Source organism: Equus przewalskii, chromosome 15 (assembly GCF_037783145.1).
Source record: "Equus przewalskii isolate Varuska chromosome 15, EquPr2, whole genome shotgun sequence".
NCBI lineage: Eukaryota > Metazoa > Chordata > Mammalia > Perissodactyla > Equidae > Equus > Equus przewalskii.
In genome coordinates this window covers 45351454-45374814 of record NC_091845.1, presented here as the reverse complement: position 1 = coordinate 45374814, position 23361 = coordinate 45351454, and the positions used below count along the sequence as shown (strand labels likewise).

The 23361-nt window shown below is 47.8% G+C and overlaps 1 protein-coding gene across 23 annotated transcripts in view; it reads left to right on the top strand.

Annotated features, from left to right (window-relative positions):
* TRAK1 (trafficking kinesin protein 1) overlaps nt 1-23361 on the top strand; it is a 177141-nt gene that overhangs the window by 150216 nt on the left and 3564 nt on the right. For 9 of the 23 annotated variants that reach the window (XM_070575777.1, XM_070575779.1, XM_070575778.1 and 6 more), the window contains 5 exons: nt 2597-2673; nt 3876-4112; nt 5107-5423; nt 12103-12444; nt 20899-21001. In XM_070575777.1, the coding sequence (XP_070431878.1) occupies nt 2597-2673; nt 3876-4112; nt 5107-5423; nt 12103-12444; nt 20899-21001 (1076 nt within the window). Of the gene's footprint in view, nt 1-2596; nt 2674-3875; nt 4113-5106; nt 5424-12102; nt 12617-20898; nt 21002-21780; nt 21872-23361 lie in introns of those variants that run through there. The other 14 variants (XM_070575790.1, XM_070575791.1, XM_070575792.1 and 11 more) reach the window with 4 other exon arrangements.

Below are 23361 nucleotides of genomic sequence, written 5' to 3'. Positions count from 1 at the left end.
TGGTGACCCAGTGATTCCAGGAATCCCAGGAAAGTCAGCAAAGAACATTCTGTCCCCCGAATTCCTCCATCTAAAGCTAACCGCACTCGGCTCCCAGACTGGCCTGTGTAGCTTTGCACACCTCATGCCTCGGTTTCCCTCCTTCCTGACTCCTCATCTCAGTGCAGTGGTATCCTGGGGCCGTCTTGTTCCTTGTGCTTCTAGGATTCACTCCACTGCATTCCCCACTCTCAAGGACAGACCTGCATTTTAAAACTAAACCATTACGTAAAAAATGTTGAATTGAAAATCTGCGTGTGGGTTTCTTCTGGAGAGATTCTCAGCTTTCATATTTGCTGAGGTAAAGCTTTTGTTTGCCTTTTTCTGTAGCTGTTGGCACAGCTCAGTTTTTGAAGATGGCTATTTTTAAGGTGCCTTATGCATTAAAGGTATTTAAGGCAATCTAAAGCTTGTACCATGCCCATGTTTCTGGAGCAGAATGCCCAGATCTGCCTTTCTTGCTCCCAGCCCTTCTAATTGCTGAATAAAACAGTGAGTAGCAGTTTTTGCTCAAGTATGTTCCCAGTTCTCTTGCCTTATGGCAGGAGTTCTTAATCTTGGATCCACAGTCAGGATTCAGGGGGCCCGTGAACTTTGAGGGAAGATGATACCTTTTATTTCCATTAATCCCCACCTGTACACAGTGTGTCCTCGTATGAAGGCAGACAACAAACCACAGCAATATTAGCACTCCCGGTGACGTTGTCACTAGTCGAAATCACTGCTATTTTCATAGCACATTTCAGTTGCTGCAAATGTATCAAAATACTATTTATGCTAATCTCCATTTCAAAATGACAGTAATTACCAATCCTAAAGCCAGATCTGATACATTACACTATTACAGTTGCTGTTATTAATATTCTAGTAACTAGTTCAATATATCTGGCTTTTTTTTTTTTGGTGAGGAACATGATTGTCCCTGAGCTAACACCTGTGCCCATCTTCCTCTATTTTATATGTGTGATGCTGCCACAGCATGCCTTGATGAGTGGTGTATAGGTCTGTGCTTGGGGTCCGAACCCACGAACCCCGGGCTGCCGAAGCAGAGCATGCAAACTTAACCACTACGCCACCAGGCCGGTCCCTATCTGACTTTCTTTTTAATCCTAATTATTTTATTCATTTAAATGTATTATTCTGAGAAGGGGTCCACGGCTTCCCCAGACTGCCAGAGGGGATCATGGTCAAAAATAATTACAGACTCTGCTTGCGACTTCCTCCCAGCATGGCTTTGTAATTAGTAGCTTGATATCTCATTTCTCTTAAGTTGTATGAAGGTCCTTTCCTCTTGCAGAACTCTGCATGCAAACCATATGGTGAATAACAGTATTAAGAAAAAGAAACTGGCTTAAAAAAATGTCAGACTCACCTAGGGAAGCCCTTCACCATGGGGTTATGTTTAATGGCAATCTGTGGGTAATAATTACTAAATAAAATTGCATATTTGTGGATAGGAATTGAAAACATGCCCACTAACCCTTTACTGATTGAGCTTCCTGCCAACTCCTATCGCGTGTCCCCACTTGATTCCAGCTCATACTGGAGTGTCTTGGTGGACTGTGGGGCTGTGGAGATAGATGGACATCCTGGAGTCCCCATGTGCTGACTGCTGGGAAGCCACTGGCCACAGTGGCTATGTAAATTTAAATCAATTAAAATTAGTACAATTAAGAATTCAGCTCCTCAGGCACACTGGCCACATTTCAGGTGCTCAGGAGCCATCTGTGGCCTGTGGCTCCCATATTGGACAGTGTAAATAGAGAACGTTCCCGTCATTGCAAGTTCTGTTGGTTAGCATGGATGTAGCCCTTCCCTTCAGGTTGTCCTACATGGTGTCCTCCTCGAGGCCTCAGCAGGTGCCTTTCTGCACACAGTAGGTGGTTCAGGGGGAGGGGGCACTCATCAGGCAGGCTGTTTTGTTGAGTCTTGCTTTCCACTGGGGAATTGAGACGTCATCAGTGACTGGCCTTCCCCTGATCCACAAAATTCACAACCTACCTAGAGAAAGACATAAGTTCGGAGAACTCACAAGGACTTGATGTGTTGGGTGTCTATGTATGGAGGAAATGAAAGATTACTGGTAGAAATGAGACGTGACCTGGTTGTTAAAGGTGGGTGGACCACAGATCGTTGGTGGGGAGAAGAACTTTCCTGGCATGGGGGCCAAGGGGAGCACAAGAATAGAGGCCTAGATGGCAGTGCCCACGATTCAGGTCCCCCCGCCCAATAAGTTCTCCGCCTCTCCTTGTGGTCACAGTCACAGCTTCACTGTTTGGCTGAGGGAACATGGGGTTTGCTTTGAGACCCTTAGCTGCACGGAAGTGAAGGGCCTTTACACTCGTGCTCATTGGTGCCTGCTGTGTTCAGAACCACTGTCGGGCTTGCTCAGTGAAGGTTTGTAACCGGCGAATGCTGTCAACTTTGAGTTGTGGGAGGTCTTCAGACTTCTGAGGCCTCAGTTTCACTCCTATGGCTAGCCAGGCCATGTGCCTCTTTTAGAGACAGAGCGTTTGAATTTCTGCTCACTCGGTGTGTATCTTCTGGCTTTTCCCAGGACTCCTTGGCAGCCGAGATTGAGGGAACGATGCGCAAGGAGCTGCAGTTGGAAGAGCCCGAGTCGCCAGACATCGCGTACGGCCTTAGTTCTAAGCTTCCCAGAGCCTGCCTTGTGACCTGTGGTGATCAAAACCAGCCCTGTTTGGGCCTCAGACACCAACAGTGATCACTGTGATCCTTCCACAGATTAAGGGAAAGATGAGAACACAGCTGACAACACCCCCAGCTCCTCTTGTTAAGTTTTAAAGATAAATTATGAACTTCCAGAAAGTTGGGGAAGGGGAGATGTGTTTCCCATCTCTTTTAACACAAGCTCCATGTGGACACCACCACTCATTTTTATCTTTCCTTTCAGTGGAAAACACTACTTTAAAAATTTATAGCATCTGTTAGGAAAGGAAAAATAGGGTGCAATATGAAATAAAGAGGGCTCTTCAAGGGGTATGAGCAAGGGTTCCATTTCCTTTCTGGGATATTGGCCTCTACCATCTTTCTTCCTAACTAGAGACCTTGTACTTGGCCCGCCCCGAGGTTTATAAGGAAGCCGTGGATCCGATTTCATTGTGTTTTCTCTGTATTCAAACCCCATTGACAAAACATAAGTCAGATCCTGGGAGTGACCAGTGGCCCTGAGCCTCATGCATGTGTGAAGCCCTCTGCATCCCAGAAAGAAGTGACTGTTACAGCAACCTGCCTACCTTTTTCTCCTTAAAAGGGAACAAATGAGCATCAACACGTAGTTCTGCTCTTAGAAATAGCAGTTTCCAAAAAAAAGATTAATCTGATGTTTATCTTCTCACTATAGAAATTTAAGACTAATTTTTTTTTAATATATGCTTTTTTTTTACATATATGAAGGGTCAGCAGATACTCATTCTACACATATTTATTGAGCGCTATTATGTGTTGAACAGTGAACTCTGTCCTCTTGGAGTCTGTGTTCTAGTAACCATCCTGAAAGAAGGAAACTAGGTGGAAGACAAAAGTACCACTTACATATTTTTATTTGGAGGTCAAGCTTAAGGACACTGAAAAGCAAGATCACTCTTGCTGGCATCAACTTTAGCACACAGCCATGTATCAGAGCCCTGCATTCAGTGGGTGTTGAGTCTCTCGAATTTCAACCAACTCCCTCAGAAAACACGTGGAAGGCACAGGTTGCTTGGGGCTCACGTGAGCCAGCTGCATTTTGGCTCCTCAGCTGATAGTTTTGGAGGGTTTAACTCCAAGGTCATTCCTGCATTTGCTTATTTATGGACGATGTTGTGTCTCCCCAGGCACCAGAGGCGAGTCTTTGAGACTGTGAGAAACATCAACCAGGTGGTCAAGCAGAGGTCTCTGACGCCCTCCCCCATGAACATCCCCGGCTCCAACCAGTCCTCCGCCGTGAACTCCCTCCTGTCCAGCTGCGTCAGCACCCCCCGGTCCAGCTTCTATGGCAGTGATGTTGGCAACGTCGTCCTGGACAACAAGACCAACAGCATCATCCTGGAGGCGGAGTCGGCTGACTTGGGGTGAGCCAGCCAGGAGCTTTTATCTTTCTGTTTTGGAGAGAAGTGGTGTGGACTGAACACAGCTTCAGTAATCAGAAGAGGGGGGCTGATAAGAATCGCCTGAAAAGTATCGACCTTTTGGTTCTCAGATGTTTTACCAACCCACTGAGCTTATGCTTATCCTTGATGCTGCTATTTTGACCAGTTTAAAGAGGTATGACAGGATGCACCAGGACCTCTGCTTTTCTGTAAAATGCTGAAGGGCAGAGGATAAGTGAGTATTTTTTTCTGTTAATCTTCACTGTTAGGCTACAGAATAGACATTTGTTTCATGAACCCTCTGTAGCCTGGATGCCTGAAAGCCTGAGGAGGACTCAGGCCCTGTCTCCTGACCAGGGTCTAGTTTGCTTCAGAAGGTGGAGTGCTGGACGCCCAGCAAGTGCCTGTCACACCGCGCATCCCTGGGGTGGGCCTTCCTCAGCAGTGGTCAGTCCCTCTTTGTCCTGAAGCCCTGCAGAACACTCCCGCCCCCACTGCCGACTTTTACATCCTTTTCCTGTGACAATATAATTGGTTCTTCTGATAGAGGGGGTCAGATGGTTGGGAAAGTGCTTGAGCTCTCAGCTCCGTTAATGCAAGAGGAAAGAGAGGCATCCCTCCAACCAGCTGCCTGCCTGGTATCTAGGAACTGCGGCCGCAGGAAGAAGGCTCCTTCCTAAGGGTTCCTGAGGGACATGTTTATAGGGACTGGGTTTATTTCTTCAGTGTGTGCAAATTTTCATTCCACCTTAGTGCTCTCTCCCCTCTGCTCCCCCTCCCCCCCAAAAAAACCCTGGGCAGGCATTTGTTTTTGCAGTTTTCACTAAATTTCAGCTACTTGCCTCCGTTTCCTTAGAAAACCCTGCACCATGCGGAAATGTCCACCCCCATACGTTTAGCAGGAAGGCCTTCATTGTACATGATACAGCGCCCCCTGCTGGCGTCCCACGCTCACCCCCGTTTCCCCTCCTTCCAGAAACAACGAGCGGAGTAAGAAGCCGGGCACGCCGGGCACCCCGGGCTCCCACGACCTGGAGACGGCGCTGAGACGGCTGTCGCTCCGCCGGGAGAACTACCTCTCGGAGAGGAGGTTCTTCGAGGAGGAGCAGGAGCGGAAGCTCAGGGAGCTGGCGGAGAAGGGCGAGCTGCTCAGCGGCTCCCTGACGCCCACGGAGAGCATCATGTCGCTGGGCACGCACTCGCGCTTCTCAGAGTTCACCGGCTTCTCCGGCATGTCCTTCAGCAGCCGTTCCTACCTGCCCGAGAAGCTCCAGATCGTGAAGCCGCTGGAAGGTGATCACAAGGGGCCCCGGCCTCTCTCTGCCCTCCTCAGCGACTCCCTGTGGTCCCTGATCCACCACCGGAACGCGGGGAACCTCTGTCACGCCTACTCCTTCTTCTTCCGAGATAGCCACCCGCGCTGCTGGTTTGAGTTCCTCTGATGGGAGCTCAGCCCAGGCCTCCGTCCCTCCCGGTGCAGGTTTGAAATGCACACAGGCAGCCGAGACTAACCTCAGCCTGCTAAGCCAAAGAAAAGGAAAGACCGCCTTGGCGTTACTTTCCGAGTTCATTCTTTTGCGTTTAGGACCTTAGAAATAAACATCTTTTTGAGAGTCAGAGGCACTGCTAACATACTTAAAATTAATTAGGTCATGCCTAGGGGTCTGAGAAGCGTAGAGAATTAATATTTTGCCTTCTCAGAGATGTTGGTGTCAGGGAGGCATGCCAAGCAAATGCTCCAAGTTGATTTTTCAATAACCACAAGTGAATTATGATTTGTCGGCTCACATGTTCTGCTTTGATCTTCAAATAAAGAGAGTGTGGCTTTCTTCCAATGAAGTGTGTTCTGAGCAAGGCTCCTAGACTTCTGCAGTTTGCCAGCGAGTTTTGTGCCCTCCTCAAGCCTGCCTTTTCCTGGGGCAGTTCAGTTTTTAGTACCAGACACGCCAGATGATTAACCTCATGGAAAAACTCACCTTTTCTATTTTTGTTTTAGGCATTATAAAATGTCTTCCCTTACCTATCAGTACCCAGCCAAGAGCCACCAAACGTTTGTAGTTTTTCATTTTTTTTACTCCTTTAGTCTGGAAACCCATGAGAGTTTGAGAAGGTATTTTAGAATTGCATAATACATATCTGATGCAAAGCCAAATCAAAATTTCTTTAAGGCAGTATTTCTCAACTTTTTTTACTGACCCCTTTAAGAAACTATTTTAGACATTTATTCCTAATTGCTCCCTTCCAAAAAATTTAATACCAGATATACTTTTTATGTACTATATGTATATCTGTGCTCTGTTCCTGAGAAGACTACAATTATTTTGATCCCATAGAACCCATTTTCATTCTCTCAGGAGCAGTATCACCCATGTTGAGAATTCGTGCTGTAAGATGAGGCTGTGCTTGTGAAAGACCCAGGACATGCTGGTCCCCTATTCGCCAAAGGAAGGAAGAGGGTGGGCTAACATTCGTTTTTCATGAGTATTTTTTAATTGTGTAATTTAGGTCCTTCTTAGATTTCAGAAAAGGGATGGCTCATTCTTTTTCAAATTGTTTATTCAGTTGTAAGCTTGGTAATTGTTTTCTGATCCACAATTATGTCTGTTTTTCTTTCAATAAAATCTTCCATTTCTGCAATTTTACTTTTTGCCTTTCTTTTCTTTTTTTCTCCTTTGTCTCGCAAAGGTCATTGGAATTTATCATCTTGTCTCTGTTTTCTATATTTTACTTTGTGTTTCATTAGATCATCTAAAAATATGTTTTTGGATTCATTTTCCAAGCATTATTGCAGGAATAGATTTTTTTTTTAATTTATTTTGACCAACTCATCTTTTTTCTTGTAATCTTGTGACTTAAACAGCAGTATTTTCGTGATAAGTGAATAGAATAAGAAGAAATCCCATTAGATTTGCAAAATAAATTTCATCTATAGTACCCTGCTCACCGGGAAGCTACACCACTATATTAAGCAGTCTTATCTTATCACTATGGCATGTAACGTATCCTCATGATAGAAATCCCTCTGGCTCCATTTTGTAGTTCTGTGACTTCTTAGCTGTTTAAACTACAACCAATATTTTTTTTTTCTTCCTCCCCTCCACAGTTCTTTTTGTGTCACTGTGTTTAATTTGATAAAATGGAGTGCTGGCATGGAAGTCTGTCTGATGCCAGGTTCAGTACAGCTCTAACTGTGGTGTTGGATAAGTTACTTCACCTTTTTGAGCCCTGTTTCTCTTATTTGTGAAATAGGGCTTTTGTCTGCCACAGAAGATTGTGGTGAGGAGTAAATGTGATGTGTTTTGTATTGTGCCCAGTACCTCTTAGGGTCTTATTAAAATGTAGGCCCCTCTTCCAGCAGCTCAGGTCTAAAGTGTGGCCTTACCCATGTTGAGACCTGGTCCAGCGTTGTGCTAGGGCCGTGTTCTTGCACCATCCTTTTCCACTAAGAAGCTGATAGGATTCCTGTGATCTCCAGTAGCCCAGGTAAATGTCCCTGGGGTGAGGCCCCTGGAGAATGTTAGCTAGTATCACAGCAGATAGCCAATCTGTGTCTTCCATCTATGTCTCCCTTACCTGTTTAATTAGTCTTGCTATCTGCTTATTGGTGTCAGCCAAAATAGCTGGGCGAGGTGTTTAAGAATGCCAGCACTCTTGTCTCTTCGTCTTACCTTACTCATTTTAGGCAAGTGAAGAACCAATGAAATTCAAACTAGAGATATATCTGCATTAAAAAGATGAGGCAGGCAGTATTGTTTCCCATATATTTTTCTCTTCCTTTCTGATTAATTATAACCAGATAGTATTTCCAAATAAATAAGGTAATATGTAATTAGGGAAAACCACACACTTATAAGCCGTACATCATCCAGCAGATTTAGTTCTAACGTTTAAGCTCCAAGTGCTCTGCTCACATAAATGGATTTGGTTTTCTTCTCCTTTGATGACATGAAAATGTTTTCATTAGAAGAGTGGGGTGTGGAGGGAAGGCGAACAGAAGGAAAGGAACAGTGATCGCAATTACCTTTCCACGCTGTCCTTGCCCTGTTGCAAAGAACTTCATCTTGGTGCCAATGAGGGACACGAAGCTTCCTTTCTTTCCCTGCCTGGCCCCAGCCTCGCTGTCATGGAAGGAAGGTAGGAGTTCAGTGATTCTCCTGCTTAGTGCCTGACAAATCAAAGCAGCCAGGCTGGGGCATGAGCCGGGGAAAATAAGGGGTAGAAAAGAGGCAACAAAAGCTCTGAATAAGATGTGATTCATATTTAATTTTTAATTTGTGTGCCATCTTGTATCAAAGGATGGACTTCAGGCAGCCAGGAGATCAGTAGAATTCCTCCATGGTGGTCTAGGCAGTGGCAGTGGACGGGAAGTGGGTTGTGAGGTGTTCTGCCCAGCTCCTGAGCTCAGTAAACTCCCCTGGGGCTGAGAACCAGTCAGGAGAGGAGATGGTCCATGAGCCCCACCATGTGACATAACTAAGTCAGATGTTTGGAGGCCGTCACCAGCATTCACTTTTGCAGACTAGAAAACACCTGTATGAGGATTAGAAAAGCTGCTCAGGTGTGTTATTGACCTGATTTCTGAGACTCACATATGTGAGTCTGCTGGCCAAGAGGCAGTCTATATAGTTAAGGGGGTGGACGCGAGCCAGCCTGGGTTTGAATCCCAGCTTGGCTACTGGCCAGCTGTTACAACCTCTGGCAGGTTACTTGCCCTCCCTGTGCTCAGTTTCCTCATCTATAAAATGAGGATGACAGAGTTATGACGATTAAGTGAGATAATAAATGTAGACCTCTTAGAAAGTGCTGGCACTTAGTAAGTGCTCAGTAAAGGTTGGCTGTTCTCATGTGAGTAAGGGAGGCCCAAGGCGTGGGCTAAAAATCCAAGCACCATGTATCTTTCCACACAATCTTTCAGTTGTAACCTCACTAAATTTCCTTGGCTGTGTGTTTTCAGGGAATGCAAATAACCCGTGCACTTCTGTAGCCTCTTAACTCCAAATGGCAAACCTTTTGTAGCCTCATTTCCCCCTCGAGCCCATACATGGGGTGGGGACAGATGGGGGCAGTCTGTTGAATGGATCAGGGGTCAAGGCCTATGGGGCTCCGGTTGGGGCCCAGACCCCTAGCCTCACTGTGTTCTTTTCCAATGCCTTGTAAACGTCTTGAGCCCCCTTCAGAAGGACAGGGAGATTCAGCACTTCCTTGACACAGTTCTTCACTTTCCAGTGTGTCGACTTTCCCTTTCTCCCCTTCCAAAAGTAGAGATGATGTGGTCATCCCGGGGATTTCTCATCCTTCTAAGACCCATATGTGCAGTCCCCAGCTGGAGGTCATAATGCTTTGTTTCAGATTTCTTCCCCTGCACTTTTGTTGCCAGGAATGTGCCTGTGCTTCCAGTGGACACATGAACAGGGGACCCATTATGGATTATGGATGGGAGTCTCTAGGAGGGGGCACGAGAAATCGCACCAGCAGGAGTGTGTGTGTGTGTGTGTGTCTCCTGGTGGGCTCTGGACCACACCCAGAAGTTTCACTGCCCACCATTTGTGCTTCTCGCTTAGCCCGGTTCCTGGCTGGAATGTTGATATCCTTGCTTGTTTTCAGACCTGTGGATTTTAGGGGGCGGGCAGTGTGAGATTACTGAAAGAACTTGGCCTTTAGCACTGAACCCTGGCTCTACCAGTGCTAATTCCATGACTGGACAATGATCTTACTTCAGTGAACCTCGGCTGCCTCATCCCTAAAGTGTGGGTGATAATCCTTAGCTCATGGGGTGGGTTGAGGAGTGAGCTGATGTGGTACATGTGAAACGAGCTGCCGTCCAGGCATGCCTCCATTCAGGTAGTCTTTTTTAAGAAAATGATGCTGTGGCACCTGGGGATCAGGATCCCATGAACTGGTTTCAGCGTCTGCACCATCCTGGCCCTTTATACACAGTGTCACTTGCATATGAGCTCCCTTTGGGGATAGAGTCCATGACGTCCTTCCTTCAAATTCTCAAAGGATCTGAGAATTAGGACCCACAGCTCTAGGTCAGGGTTTCTCAGTCTTGGCACTGTTGACGTTTGGGGCCAGATCGTTCTTTGTTATGGGGGCTGTCCTGGGCATTGTAGGATGCACAGCAGCATCCTTGGCTCGACGCACTGGATACCATCAGCATCCCCTCTTCCTCCACAGTTGTGGCAACCAAAAAGGCTCCAGACATTACCAAATGTCCCCTCGGGAGCAAACTTGTTCCTCGTTGAGAATCGCTGCTCTAGAAGTATCTTACTACTTAGTGAGAGAGCAGGTATGTGATGCCCTCATTCATTATATGCACCTCTTTATTATTTATTTTTTTTGCTTAGAGTATTTTCCTTTTTTTTTCAATAGATTCAGGTTAAGTAGGTTCTAGTGTACTTGTGCACACTGAAAGCTGGGACAGGCCTCAAAGTGTAGGAGCTCTTCTAAACCTGTATTGCCTGTGTATACAATTTTTTCTCTTTTAAGTAGATTTGAAATGGCCCATTTACCAAATCCTTTCAAGACTCCTTGGCTGAGATTGTCCCCTGAGAAGTCACTTCCCAGCGGCGTTTGGAGGCAGTGAACCCACTGGTCACACCAGCAGGTCGGGAGCTCCCGATGATCGCAGCTTCTCCGCATCTCGTTCCCATTCCTGACTGCTCCCTGACCTCGCCGCCTGCCCTCCTTTCCTCCTCTTTGATCATGACTCCTGGGCTGCTGGCTCCCGGCATCCCTGGTTCCCCTTTCTGATGTTCCCCAAGGCAGCCTGGTGGCTGGAGGGATTCTTAGTCACCCACCAGCGGACACCCTCTGTAAACCAGCAGTGACTCTGGGAGGCCATTTGTATGGGAAGGCTCTTGCTTTCCCATGCCTGAGAGCCTCTCTAGATGCCTCCCTCTTGAGTGTGGAATATTTATTTGTGAGGCTAACTTCTTCTGTAGAATGGAGGTAAAACGCCCAGCCCCACGGGCCGTGCACCCCAATGCCAGGGCCCTGTGAGGTGTAATAAGTGTCCCAAGGGGAGGAAGGGTTGCTCTGGCCAGTGGGATGGGCAGAATCCCAGCACGTGGTGACATACTGAAGGTTCTGAGATGCTCCTCAGTAAATGCACTTCTTAACCCAGCTTTCCTAAGCACACTTGGTCTTGGAGCGCCTATCTTTGTGGGCACCATGATACCTCCAGGTACTCAGGGACGCACTTGGTGTTATTACAAACCTTGCACAATGTCATCTGAGTCCCGGGGTCTGGTGTCACCGAGGAGATTGTCTCCTCTGCTTCAGTCCTCTTTGTGGACTTACTGTGTCCTTTGGTCATACCTCTTGAGTCTGATTTCCTCTCCCCAGACCTGTAGCTTCTCGAGGTTGCTGGCAGAATACAGAAACCTAAGTAAAGAAGGTGATGGTCGTGCCTACCACTCGTGTCTGCGTGCTACTTGAACTTCTTGCTTCTCTCTCGTGGGTCCTAGGGTTAGTTTGACATTGTCCTCTTCTGCCTCTGCTGTGTCTTCCAGTGCCCAGCAGTGAGTACTTGGCATGGAGTCAGCACCTGTGCCCACCTCCCCTCCTCGCCCGCCCAGCCCCCTTCGGTGCTTCTCTTGCTGATTTGTTCTGTCTTCTAGTTCTAAAGTGATTCTGTGTTGCATTTGGGGATTGGTGTTGGTTGATTAAAATAATTTGTCACCAAATATTCTTGGCACACAATATGGCATTAATTTTACTTTTTTAAAAAATTAATTTTCCATTCCTTAAGTTAGTGCCCCTTCCGGGAATAGTAGGGTATTAGCTCCCATTGCACAGAAGGAGGGGCGAAGGCCACTCCACTGGTGCCCCTTCTGGAGTCCACCTGTGGAGCTGGGGCCTGCTGGGCTTCACGCTCTGCACTTTGAGGGTGGTGAACAACCGTCGGCTTAGACTTCCATCCTAACCCTCTCTTCTCCCTGTTCTCCTTCTCTGTCCTTTCTCCTGCAAGGTTCTGCCACCCTTCACCACTGGCAGCAGTTGGCCCAGCCTCACCTCGGGGGCATCCTGGACCCCCGGCCCGGTGTGGTCACCAAGGGCTTCCGGACACTGGATGTTGACCTGGATGAAGTGTACTGCCTTAACGACTTTGAAGAAGATGACACAGGTGACCACATTTCCCTCCCGGGCCTAGCTACCTCCACGCCAGTTCAGCACCCAGAGACCTCAGGTGAGAGGTCCCGAGCACGTGTGACTGTCTCAGGCAGCAGAAGTTACCCGAGCCGGCCTCAGGCTTGCCCAGAGGAGATGCAGGAGCCGCCACCGGCCGCAGAGGAGGAGGAGGAGGGGTCTGGTGAGGGCACCGCGCTAAGTCCTGTAAACCCGGCACCTTTACCGGAGGCACAGCTCTGGGCCATTCTCACCTCTGTTCCGAGCACCATCCGTAGTGGCTCTCTGTCTGTAGCTTCCGCTCGTCTGTGTGGGTGACGATTAAAGCATTGCCATTGTGCGGTTCTGTTTTTGAACATGGAGTCTGAGCCTCCTTTTTGTAACAGATGGGTGCAGCTCCCTACCCATCTTGGAGGTGCATGGCCCAGCGGGGCTCTCGAAGCGGGAGCAGGAAAGGCTGCTAAAAAGAAGTGGATTATTGCCCCTCCGCCCCACCAGAACACTGGCTCCCCTCTTCCTGTTATGAGTCTCTCCCCGTGTCGAAGGGGCAGATTCTTGAGTCCCCTGGGGATGTCCAAACTGAGCTGAGCTGAGTCGGGCAGTTTTAGGGGAGGTCGTGAGTGCTGCATCGTTCAGAAGGTGAATGGGAGAATCTGTTATATACATGCTGCATTAGAATAAGCCCAGAGAGTGTTAGGATCTCAGGCAACAGTTGATAGATGGGCTTTTTCACTTTCCTCGCTTTAATGAAGCTATGTATGTTTTCTTTCCAGCTTACTCATGTGTTCAAAGTGGATTTTTAAAAAGTATTTTAGCAATACTCCTTAACCAAACAAACCCTAAGAGACTGTCAGTAAGCTCTTCCAGAGACAGGACTTTCCATGAACCTGAAAAAGAGCTCAGGCTGATCTCCCCCCAACAAGCAGTAAAGACATGACCCTGAGTTTGTAGAACTACCCACATCCTAGGCGCCACTTGGATGAAAAGCTTTGTGCTCAGGGCCCTGGGATCATGGGGCCATGTGGTTGCTATTTGCCCTAGGCTTCCTGGACCTCCTGGCTTCCTGTGCTGAGAAGACAAGGAAGCTCTTATGGGATAAGCAGAGCGACCCAGAAAAAAGATGAATTAACCCAATATTGTCGTCCTCATGATGTTCCCTAGGCACCAAGTTTAAGAAGAGAACATTCATCTCTGTGATTCATAATTTTCACTCGTGAAGGCCACAACAGTGCCCATAAAATACAGGGCAACAGAGAGCTGAGGTCTGTGGTGGTGTCTCCCGTCCCCTGGCCAAGTGCAGACGCCTGTGGCCAAGGGCCTTTATTCGGGACCAACTTTTCCTTTTTCTTCGATTGAACTTTAGAAGTATCATTGAGTAAAAAGGATTTGTTCAGCACCTAGGTTTACTTATGGTTTAATTAATTTTTTAAGCAATTGAGTTACCAGATTAAGCTTGCGAGGGAATGAAAATGTTTATTTAGCATCTTCACACTTAAGAAGGGGACGCCAGCTGTGGTATCATTACCTCCTGCTGTTATCAGCACCAGCGCCCATGCGGAAGGCAGACAACGATGCAGGAAGCACAGTGCCTGCTGAGTTTTGTGGCTGGAGGGCTCGGCATCGGGTCAAGTGTGATGACCCTCCCTGCAGTCTTACAGGTGGCGTAGAAGGTGAATCCTGTGAGCTTAAGGAAGCACCATTAGGTGCATCTTTGAGAAGTTGTATAAAGCCTATCAAGTCAGCTAAGAACTTCTCTCGAGGACAGAGGGAGAGGGGATCAATCATGAGGACTTCAGTCCCGACCACTTTCCTCACCATAAATAAACACGTATTTATTGCTTCTTCCCTCCGTACTCAAACCTGCAGCACATTTCTCCCAGCAACTTGATTTGAGGAGAGGCACACAAATTTGCAGTTGGAAACTGTAGAGGGGTCAGGTTGGAACTGTGCGATCAAAAAGATTTCTATAGATTGCTGAGGGTGATTTAGGAAAGGTCTGATCATTTAGACGAGAGTTCTCTTGAGCTCATTTTCTGGGTAAGACTTGTTAAAAGTTTAATGCAGAGGGGAAAGGCACGAACAACGATTTGGCTCTTTTTTCTCTATTGGAATGACAGGACCATTTCGATTCTTAGAATGTAGGAAGCATGTTGCTCTAAAGAAATCATCCCAGAGACCCCCAGAGGCACCATGTACACAGTCTTGGAGTCACAGGCAGTCAGATAAGCTTCAGCAGGAAGGCCTAGGGCAGCCTCTGTCTTGGGAGTTGTATCCGGGCTGGTCTGGTCCCTGCCTTGGTCCACCCTGGATGCTTGGGCTTTTCTCTTGCCAAACAGCATAATCCCAGCTGCCATCTGCCTATGAAGACTTGATAGGGACAAACTTTGAAGACAGAGGGTGATTCACTTTTTTTCTTGCAAGTTGTATGATGGGAGGAAATTGGGAAGACTTGTATATTAGGCACTTTTGTCTAGACCCTGCTGTCTCATAGAGAAAAAGTTTTGATTACTGAAAAACATTTATTAATATATTTTAATGTATTATTGTATCATCATTTGCTGATTTTTATAATCCCGTGTCTTAAAAAGGATGATTCCATGTTATTTTATTGTAAATAATTTAGATGATTAAAATGGATTGTTTAAAACAATTTTTAGATTATACTTTTACTTTATTTCAGTGACGTATTTTATGTTTTTGTTCATATAGAAAGCACACTTGATCATAAATCGTCATTATCTCGTACTGTCAGTGTTCTGAATTTTAGGTATTTGTGTATAGGGAAGAGCCTGCATGTGGTAAGGGGTTAAGATCAGAGTTTTAAGTCACACAGTTAAGTCAGTAGGTGGTTGGTAGGCTGGACAGTTCAATTGAATTATGTTGGACACCTTGATCCCTAAAGGGAGAAAGAGGTGATATTCAAGCAGCACGGAGAGAAGGAAGTGAAGGTCAATTTTAATCCTCAAACACATGGAGACCATTGCAGGTGGGGGAAGTATCCTAGGACAGGCTCAGGCTGCCATGATTTGTATATCTGGCCATGGCCCTGCCATGGAGCTGTGTCTTCTTTGGGGCTGAGATCCTCAAGTAAGTGTTGAGGCAAAAATCCCGTTTGATCCCTTGAAATTCCCCTGAAGCTGCAGCTCCTGCGCCCCCACAGGCAAAAGCCAAGAATTAGCTTTTTTTGTAGCTTCTTTATTTGATACATAGGTCCAGGTTCTGTTCAGGAGTGGTGACTGAGCAAGGGAAGCGAGGGGAACAGCTCCGGGAGGAAAGGAGCCAGACAGAAAGTTTCAGGAGGCGAGGATTAGTCCAGCTTTGGCTCAGGGCTTTGAGCAAGGCCACACCAGCCCACATCCTGTCACACTTTCTGTCCCCCACAGAAGCAGGACCCAGTGGCTTGTGCAGGGATGTTGGCCGTTGGGGCCTGATGGATCTGGAAGGAGAGGTCTGCTACATTCGATTCACAGACCCTCAGGTGCAGGAAAGTTCCTTCTTATCTCCACGGAATGTTGACGATGAGTTCCCACTCTGATGGGAGACTTTTCAATCCAGGCCTAGATCTGTAGCAGTTACAGGAGTTGGTCCTATGGACAGAGCATGCTCACACCCACCTGTAGTATGAGATGCTAACGAAGCCCTTGTGCTCTTGTATTAGAATGTATATTAAACCAGAGCAAAAGATGCCAACTACAGCCCAGAAGTGGAAAAATGAATGAAGGATGAGATAATTGGCTCCTCCCAAAAAAGAGTAGCGTCAATCCTGCTTAAAATTTCCAGAACAGAGCGCACTTGTGAGAGCACTTTCCTTAAGGCAACCTCACCTCTGAAAACCATAGGAGGTCCCATCCCTGTTCCTAGGGGCACCCATGTGGACTCCTGAGGAGTGGGTGTCTGCTCATGCCGCTGATCTCGCCTGGAGGGTCCCTTGAGGGCCCGCAGGGTGAGTGCTGAGGTTTGGATGAAGTGTCCAGCTGTACCGCCTAGTTACACACGAGAGAAGTGCCCTCTTGAACTGGCTTCAAAAGGACTAGTAGGGAGAGGTGCTGATGAAACTTAGCCAGGCTGGCTCCTGGCGCCTGGCAGTGTCTGCCACAGAAGGAAGGAGAGGAGGACAGAGGCCTTGGGATCCAGCCTTATTGGCATCCGAAGGATCCAAAGAGACTGTTGCATTTGCCCTTTGACATTTTAAGTGTTCTAAAAAATCCCCCTTTCTCCAAAGGATTCCCCCTGGAGACACTTGGTGGAATTTCTGGCCCTCTCTGCACAAGGCTGTGAGATTGTTCATCTGTTAAATCATGTTCTTTTTAGATGAAGCACAGAGTAGAGAGCTTGGTGTAGTGGGAAGAATAGAGTTTTTAATTTTGCAGGAACCAAAATATGTTGTACAGAAACCAGAAGAAGATCTTGTGATGTGGGTCAAAATCTCTGCTGGAAACCTCTCCAGTGCCTGCGGCCGACGTCTGCCCTGGAGTTCAGGGTCCCCATAGAGCTGCAGGACCAGACGAGGGTTGTTGAACGAACGCTTAAGAAGCAGAGAAAAAGAGTTACCAGGCCCACGTTAAGCCTGGAACTGAGGACTTTTAAAATGTCATCTTGTAACACTGTGTAGTTTAGAATAACTTTTATCATATTTTTTTTACAAAAAGAAGAAGCTGCACTACTGTATCTGAAACTGCTCTTGACTCCCCACGCCCCCAGAGAAAAACGTGTGTAAAACACATTAGTCCCAAACAGTATTGATATTAATGAGGAAGCTCAGGGCAAACAAAGCTTTCCTAGAGGTTTCTTTTCCCACGTGGACTCATCATAGAACTTTTTTTTTTTCAGAAAAATCCATGGACAGAGTTATCTAAAGAAGTGACCAAAAAAAGTCTTTAAAGCATTTTTCTATACCCTGATATTTTCATCTTTTAGGAAGAATTCTGAAGCATTGCTTTTGCCACCTTTTGCTTTTTTTTTAGGGCCATGTAGCTGACAGGCAAAGACATGCCCTCTTCCCCCTTCCTCCGCCCCCCCCAATGTGATTACTCCCTGAGCAAAAGGCAACAAAGTCATTAGAAGCTGATAAAAAGGTAAAAAAAGAATAAATGTTCTCAGGCCTTAGTTCAAGCGACGTATTTAAGCTGGGTGGACAATGGCTTTTATTTTTAGTAGGTTTTTTTTTTCGCTTGGATAGAAAAGGCTGACCCGTGGGTGTCACTGTTGATGTGGTGGCAGCTACTGGAATTAAAGTGGGAGTGTGTGTGTGTTGGTTAATGAGTTTGCAGAAGTTGCAAAGCAGATCCAAGTCGTGTGACAGCAGCTTCACACTCCATGTTCAGGTTAAGGAAAGGAACAAAGGTCAGGGGCATTTTGTTTATTTTTCACAATTTGACCACTTCCCTCGAAGAGTAGGGAAAAGAATGTGGGCTCTTGATGCATTGCAAAGAGTCCCTTTTTCCAAGATTTTGGGATGCATTTGTAATTTTTTAATATATATTTTAAGAAATTACTTACATGAGCAAAAACAATAGCTTGAGGAGCCCGGCCTGGTGGCATAGTGGTTAGGTTCAGGTGTTCCACTTCAGCGGCACAGAGTTCACTGGCTTGGATCCCAGGTGCACACCTACACACCGCTCATCAAGCCATGCTGTGGCAGCATCCTACGTACAAATCAGAGGAAGATTGGCAACAGATGTTAGCTCAGGGCCAATCTTCCTCACCTTAAAAAAAAAAAAAAAAAAAAAGCTTGGGTGTGTGGCATGGCCAGCATTTCTCTGTCCTCAGAGATCCCCTGTGAAGCAGCCTTTACATGTGTACATTGCAACTCCCCATAGAAGTCAGCAGGTGCAGCTGCACTCTGACCTCTGTGGCTCACGTGAGGGTTCTTTAAGGACTGGGTGCTATGATGCCTTTAGAGAGAAAAGTTTCTGCTCTCCCAGAACATTTCCAAGGATTAATCAATTTAAAGTTTGTCTTTGATAGATTAGGATTTCGTACGAGTGTCAGAGGGAGGAGGAACAAATATAAATAATAAAGGATTAGGACTTTGTTGTTTTTATTTTTGGAAATGCAAGTTCATCCCTAAGTAAAATACTCGAGGAAAGCATTGGCCAGTGTTAATCCTCGAACCTGTTTCCTCTCTGCTCACAACACTCTAGGGTCTCCAGTCAGACTGAGAAAAAGAATAAGGATTTAGGTAGGAAGTTGGAGCATTAAATCCGGGAAACCCTGTCCTTGGAGGCCCCAAGTGAGCAGCGAGAGTGAACACACGGCACCGAAGGCAGGGCATCGGCGTGTGGTGGGGGCTGGGAACTTCAGTGGTGAGCCCTCACCGCGAGCCCCTACTCCTGCCAAGAAGAATGTGTTTTGTGCCTCTTTCTTTGAGAAACTGCTCTCCTGCACGCGGGACTCTAGGAATGAGCCCGTGGCTGCCCTGTGGCGACTCACTGCCTCTGTGTTGTGTCCCAAGGAGGGCAGGTGCTGCAGCGGCCTGGCAGGCGGTGATGGCGCACAGAGAGCTGGTGGGTCCAGGCATCCCAGTGGTATTTTGGAGGGGCCAAACCTCTGGCTTTGGCACTTTTGACACTTGTTGATCTTCCTTGGTCTTCTAAATCTATCCATTGCTTCTGGGGAATGATGACTTCTGAATTTTAGCAGCCTTTTCCTGTCCCCAAAACCCATTTGCATAAGATGGGTTTTGCTTCTGCTGATGCAACTGTGTCTCTCCAATGTCCGTCTTACACTACCTGTTACAATCGAAGATCCAATATGGAATGGGGTGGAGGAGGAAGTGAACATTTGTGACCTTTTGATTTGAGATTCTGGCCATGTGTTTAAATGGGGTACGCTTCTCATGTTAAATGCAGTCTTGCTTTTGTTTGATTTTTTAAAGTGTCTCTCTTTCAACGGTTTTGTCTTCATTCTATTTCCTGCATTCTTCTTTCCTCACGCCTGTCCTCTGGGATGTTCTTTCTCAGGCGTTCTGTTGCTTTTGTTTCTAGACTTGATTGCAGTCAGAGAATCGTGATTGTTTGGTTGCCTTTTCTTCATAGCTTATCCTTTTTTTGTTTCGCTTGCAGCGATTTCTCAGTTATCTGAGTTCCTAAACCATTACATTGATTGGTCGAGAAAAAAAGATTCAGAAAGGCTATTTTTATGTGTGTGTCCCCCACCCCCTCGCCCCACTTCGCCTCGAGTTCCCGTGGCTGAGAGCTCACTCTTGTGGACGTGGTACCGGCTGCCACACCAGTGGTCACGGGGGCTTCCTTGACACCGAGAGGTGGATCAAACCATCCTAATGGGGAAAACCAGGCTTGTGTTGCTCCTCTGGTCACCACCACCATTTTTGTGCGCTGGCTTTGTCCTGCCTGCCTTCAGTTTGCGTGTCTCCAACATTTTTTTGTTACATCTGGTCCCTGGGTTGTTTTTTTTTAAAGACACAATCACCTGTGTGTGGATCTGTAGGTTTGGGGCACCCATCTCTTCTGTTTTGTTTTCCTTTTCCTTTTTGTCAAATCCAAGAGAAAACTTGCCATAAAGAGCTAGAAAATTCTAGTTCACAGCCTTTTGAATCTTCAGAGTGCTCATGGCCTCTGATATCCTGATCAGTTTTCTCCCAGGAGGTCTCTGGGGGCTGAGCTGCTGCAGGGGCGGCGGGGGGTGGGGTGGGGGCATTATCCTAATACTTCATCATGCATGCTATTTGGAGCAGCATCCTTTTTTTTCTTTTTTTTTTTTTACCTTTGAGTTATGAATGAGGATGACCTCTACAATCATGATGTCTCCCGTAGATTCTGTTATTATCATTCACCAGCTTTCCGATGCATGGTTCTTCCGCTCCTCTGATTTACTTTGCTCCAGAACAATCTTCAGCCGCCTTAACAACAACACTTTAGAGCTTTAAAAGGAAATCAGTCGAGGACTACTTATTGCTGTCTCATTTGCATTAGAAATCAGACATCCTAGAGATGGCAAGAAAGCGGCCCAGGGACTGGTTCTGCTCGCAGTGCTGTGTGTCAGACCAGACCTGATCCGGGAGCTTCAGAACTGCAGAGAACCCTGGGCTCTGGGACTCTTGCCACGTTGTTGCTGAGGCAGCTGAGGTCTCTCCCACCTCGCCGGTCACAGATAGGCAGTAGTGGAGCCAGCTTCCCCAAGCCCCTTTCTGTGTGAACAGAGAAGGGAGCGCCTGAGCCTTGCCCTGTTTCCAGGTGGCAAGCGCCTTCCCTGCCCTGTGCCTCTCCCTGCGCTCTTCCCTCCCTTCGGCAGAGTTTGGCACCTGTTTGTCAATGAAAAGAAACATAAAGCAACAAAAGAAGGAAGCCCATCTCTGAGGAGGGAAACCAAATTTACCCCCAAGGGCCCATTAGCCCTCAAACTGGATCCACTACTGGCCAAAGAACGCTGATGGGGAGCCCTGTCTGGATTGGGCTGGAAGCTGGAATTCGATGCTCTGCACACCAGTGCTCCAAAGTGTGGTGGTTTTTGAGGGACCACCTTCGATCCAGAACATTTGCGTTTCACCTTCCTCGCCCAGATCCGGTTGACAAGGTAGCTCATCGCTTCTTGCATCTGTTGAGGGCCCTGCTGGGTTTTCACTTCTCTCATGGGTTTACTTGGATGCAAGGAATATGTTTTGTTCCCCTCAATTTAGCACACCACCCTGGGAAGTGCATGTCACAGACCAACTCCACCTTCACCTTCACCACCTGTCGCATCCTACATCCTTCAGACGAGCTCACGCGGGTCACGCCAAGGTAAGGGACCCCGGCCCCAGTGTGGGCAGGGGTGGGGTGATGTTGGGGCAGTCTCTGCAAGACTTTCTGTTGAGAAAGCCAAAGTGGAGAGGCTTGTGCAAAACCAACTGCAGCCACCTGAAGCATCTCATAAGCCCTTGTCGTCAGCGTTTCTGGGTCCCATCTTTCCCTTGAATCAAGGCCCCTGTTGATTCAGATCCAGCGCAGACAGAGAGACCTGGACTCACCTTGAGTTACCCTGTGCATTGGCTGTGGATGATTCTTAGGCCCCTCCTTAACTAACAGAAGCTGACACTACCACAGGCCCTAAGGCCAAGTCTGTGGGCTATTTGCCCTAAAGTTTGCTAGTAGAACGTGGAGTTCCTTCACCGAATGGAGTTACTGAGCCCTGGTGCCTCGGGAATAGACCGCAGGAACTGTGAGCCTCAGCCACACTGTAATGCCTGAAGTGATAAAACCTGAAGGCCGAATCACATGCCCACTGTGGTCCTTTCCCTCTGGTGCCTCCAAGAAGTGACAGAGTTTGGCACCATCTGGTGAGAGGACTTCTATGGCATGGGGTGGTCTGCTTGGCTTGATTTCAGGGCTCTCACAGCTTCCAGTAAAAGGGAAATGGTCTCCACTGACGTGGTAGAGTGACCCCCTCAGCCGTTTTCTCTGTGGTGCCAGATGCCAGGGTAAATGGAAGGTAAAGCAGGAAGGGAGGGAGGTGAGCAGGGCCAGCTCGGAGGGTGCGGCCGCCCCAAGGAGCGCCTTAAACTCTGAATAACTCTCCGCAGGTCATGTGAGGAGGACGACGAAGCAGCCCTATGCCCCGTTGAGCTGAGAGGAGATGTAGGGCAGAGAGTGAGCCCACAGGCGAGGCAGGGGGTGAGCACACGGCCAGCAGTGCCTGCCCTGGCAGGGCCATGTGGAAGGAGCTGTGTGTGCGCGCGTGGCCGCCACTAATCCGGGACTCAGGCATGGATGTGTCTCTGTGGTTGTGCCTGGCTAACACGGCCTTGACAATGAATACCCCTAACCCGTCTAAACACCCCAGTCAAGCCGAGTGCCAGCACTAATAGAGGCCTAACCGAACTTCTCACCGGAAGGGGATCTCTAAATTTTAGCTTGTCTTCTCAGTCTCCCTTCCTGTCTTTGGAGAACCCGGCTTCCCCATCCCATGGCTCTATGTTTGGAAGAGAGTATGTTTAAAACCGTGGGACAGAGCTTCTTCCAGGAAGAGGCTGGCGTCCTGGTGCTCTTCTGACTGTAGCCATAGGACTTGAAACTACATACCTGTCTTCATCTTTAGGGGCTTCTCAGGGACAGAAAAGGCTTGGGTAGTCAATAGCAAGAGAAGGCTTTTTTGCCTGAGTTTGAAAGAATGACAGCTTGAAACAAAATCGAAAATCTCGCTAAAAATGGCCCTATAAACAAGATTTTAAGTCCAGGACATTTTTGCCTTCTATTGCTTGTAGATCAATGTTTTGTAGAATTCCTCCTGGGCCTTTTGAAGACTCCACCTTTTAACCTTAGGAATCTGCTGTGGTTTCTAATCTCATGTTTCTCTGGGTGCTCCCAACCCACCGGCATCCTCACTCCTGAGCTTGTGTGAGATGGGCCTGTTCTGTGTTCCTCACCCTGGGCTGACCAGCCCGTGGCGAGGTCACCTGAGTGTGGAGCCAGATGATGCCTCAGCTTGTATTTGCTTTTGGACTGTCCCTCCCGCAGCGAGGGACCTCTTTTCGAGTCATTCCAAGGACCTGCTCCAGATCAGGGCCCCTGCCCATTCCCCAAGTTGGCACTTTGTACAAGGTAGCTGCCCCTCCCCCTGCCAGGCTGGGGAGAGGGCCCTGTCCCCTAGCTCCTGGGGACCTCCAGCTGGCCTGCTCCCAGGGGCACCTGCAGCCCCAGCCCTGTCTTTGGGCAGCACCAGGAAGTGGGGGCGGGGCGAGGTGGGGGTGGGGAGCAGCAGGTCTCATGGGACTGTTAGGAGGGAGGTGCTGCTCTGCCCCCTGGTGGCTCATCCAGCAACAGCAGGGCTTCCGTGCCTGTCTGGCCTCACCCCATCCCCATAGCAGCTGTTAAAAGAGAGACTTTCCCGTTTTTTTTAAGCAGACAGCAATGCCTTTCCCCCTGCTGCCCCTCTTGTATGCTTTTCTGTCCGAACTCCTTTTGCTGCTGGTTCCAGCTTCTGGAACACAGTGGGTCCTCTGTCAGCATGACACGAAGAGGCATGCTTTCCTATAGTAACACAGGATTCACACACCCAGTGGGCCTTTCTCTAGGTAGCTCCCCAGATGTAGATCTGCTAATACATGATGTGGCTTCCTCTGACCCCATAACTCCACTCATCCAAATGGATCTGGACAACCATG